Source organism: Triticum urartu, chromosome 6 (assembly GCF_003073215.2).
Source record: "Triticum urartu cultivar G1812 chromosome 6, Tu2.1, whole genome shotgun sequence".
NCBI classification, from domain to species: Eukaryota; Viridiplantae; Streptophyta; class Magnoliopsida; order Poales; family Poaceae; genus Triticum; species Triticum urartu.
In genome coordinates this window covers 69,195,756-69,198,411 of record NC_053027.1, presented here as the reverse complement: position 1 = coordinate 69,198,411, position 2,656 = coordinate 69,195,756, and the positions used below count along the sequence as shown (strand labels likewise).

Genomic DNA, 2,656 nt, shown 5'->3' with positions numbered 1-2,656 from the left:
GGGGGTCCCGAACTGTGCATCTAAGGTCAATGGTAACTGGAGACAGGGGACACAATGTTTACCCAGGTTCGGGCCCTCTCTATGGAGGTAATACCCTACTTCCTGCTTGATTGATTTGATGAATATGAGTATTACAAGAGTTGATCTACCACGAGTTCGTAATGGCTAAACCCTAGAGGTCTAGCTTGTATGACTATGGTAATGAGTCTATCTCCTCCCCGGACTAAGTCCTCCAGTTTATATAGACACCCGGAGGATCTAGGGTTACACACGGTCGGTTACAAAGAAGGAATTTACATATTTGGTTGCCAAGCTTGCTTTCCACGCCAAGGAGAGTCCTATCCGGACACGGGTGCAGTCTTCGGTCTTCTTATCTTCACAGCCCATCAGTCTGGCCCATGGCTAACAGGCCGGACGTCCGAGGACCCCTTAGTCCAGGACTCCCTCACCCACCATTCTGGGCGGTGTGCAAGATTCGCCGACGTGGGAGGCCGTTCACGGAAAACAACATGAAATAAGATGTAAGTTCAATTGATTGCCCGCGGGCCCGTCTGCACTAGTGTGATACCTGTAATTGTGTAGATAAGTGCTCCTTTTAGCTACCATAAAACATATATTGTGTACTGTATTGTTCCTCATGCTACTTGATAAGACACAATGAAGAACTACCAATAGCAAACACAAGCACGAGCAAATCAACCTACAATTAAGCCAACAACAGGCTAATTAATACACTATGCCTTCGCCCGCTAGTAGAAAACTAAGGAAGTTAAAATTTGATCCTTAACCAGCTCATTACACACGATACCTCAACCCTTCACAACTAGCTTGTTGTTGGTATGGGCACCACATTATTGCACCCGCTTGTAGTATATATTTGCTATGATGGCATATCGCACACGGTTGGGACAGGAGGATGACTGTGTGTGACACCCACACAGCACACAGAGCTCTAGGAAGGCTAGTTTGCATTAGGGCCACATCCAGCCACGTCATCTTTGCAACAATCTGGTTTACATTACTTTATAATGTGCAATAAATCAAATAAAACAATTTCATAGTTGTAATGCCTCGCATAAAAGTACATCAATCTCTCAAAGCAATCCAACGTCTCTGACATGCATGGGACCTACTGTGCATGGAGGAAAATCCGCGCATCAGACAGAGAAGATCCATATGTCGACGATGGAGACAAGAGGAAATATACAACTCACGTAGGAGAAAGATGTAGAAAATTCAGTAATTAAAAATGCAAAGTATAATGTCATACCGTCAAATACGATTGATTGTCCCTTTTACAGGTTATTAATTAGCAAAAGCTTTGTCAATAATTTCAGATCCAAGGCTTCCGTAATTCTGGGTTAACTGCATGAACCCTTTGGTCTTCATGATTTCTCTAAACCTATCACGGTTCCGTACCATGTACTTGACGCAGCAATCCTTGAGTTGCTGGCAGTTGTTTCTCTCAGCAAAATCCAGAGTAAAACCCACGGTGTTGACATCAAGCGTCTTGCTCAGCTTGTTCGCGCAAAGCAGCTTCAATCTTTCGATGGCATACCGATCGGCTGTGACAAGCAAATGTTGTGCCATGTTTGTAGCCTCTTCGGTGGTCTCCTCCATGAATGGAGGCAGGGAGTCCTTGTACATGTAGTGCAGCAGGACCTCGAAAACACTAGCGTCCATGTCCTTGATGCGGATGCTACTTCTCCTGCTCTCCAGCATGGAGCCGCACAGCTGCGCACGGAAGACTGGCGACTGCGCAGCGAGGATGCAACCGTGCACCTTGAACCTTTTAAACAAGCCTATCTTGACGGTCATGTCCGCTTTGAGGCCGTTGTCAAGAAGTCTGCCGATATTCTGGATCAGTTCGGAGGGCGGCACGGCCACGACTTCATCTTCTCCGTGGTCGTCGAAGCGCTCGGAGGTAATGACCTCGACGGTGCACTTGATCACTAGGCAGTCATCTTTGATGCATCCCGATGCAGCCAGATCGGCCTTGCGTACGTACTTGATGTAACCCCATGACTGTGCTCCGGACTTGAAGTCGCGTGTCTCGCCGCCTCTTCTGTTCTTCTCCCCCTTCTCCGGGGACGCAGGGTCTTGGAGGGAGAACCAGAAGTTGGCTCTGACATCGCCCTGGGTGGCGTTCTTCAGGTAGAGAAAAACCGACGTATGCTCTCCGCTGCCGGCTGTCTTATTGCCAGCTTCCTTATTGCCGTCGTCCTTCTCCTTCTGGCCGTAGGGGTAATATTGGATAGCCCAGTCCTGACCGCCGACGCGGAAGGTCTTGGACATTATGTACAGGTCGGTGCCTTTGATCAGGGAGTGCCCGGCGATCTTGAACAGGTGCGCACCGGTGACGGACGACAAGCGGTTCGTCGAGGCAGTCACGTTTTCCATGGCCGCTGCCGCCGGGAGATTGTGCGAGCGTAAGGAAAGAAGTATTCCACAAACACCTAGGTTTTTGACTCTCTTCTTTGCGGCGGACCTAGGTTTTGACTTGTTACAGGGAAATTAGCTAGTCCTTTGGTGGATCGATCTACATATATAATCACGTATAGTACTATACATATATATAGGTGTTACTCCCGATCAGTTCGCATTAGGATCCGAGTACACGTTTGATTTCTCAAGAACTGAATAGATTGCTTGTTTG

At 47.9% G+C, this 2,656-nt stretch overlaps 1 protein-coding gene across 1 annotated transcript; it reads right to left on the bottom strand.

Annotated features, from left to right (window-relative positions):
• Positions 1-1,305: 1,305 nt before the first annotated feature.
• On the bottom strand, positions 1,306-2,400 carry LOC125516563 (BTB/POZ and MATH domain-containing protein 2-like). Its single transcript, XM_048681960.1, has one exon. It carries the CDS (start codon positions 2,398-2,400, stop codon positions 1,306-1,308), a length of 1,095 nt encoding a protein of 364 aa, XP_048537917.1.
• Positions 2,401-2,656: the final 256 nt, after the last annotated feature.

Excerpts from the sequence above, each read along its gene's own strand:
- LOC125516563 (XM_048681960.1), bottom strand. The coding sequence starts at position 2,400 with ATGGAAAACGTGACTGCCTCGACGAACCGCTTGTCGTCCGTCACCGGT.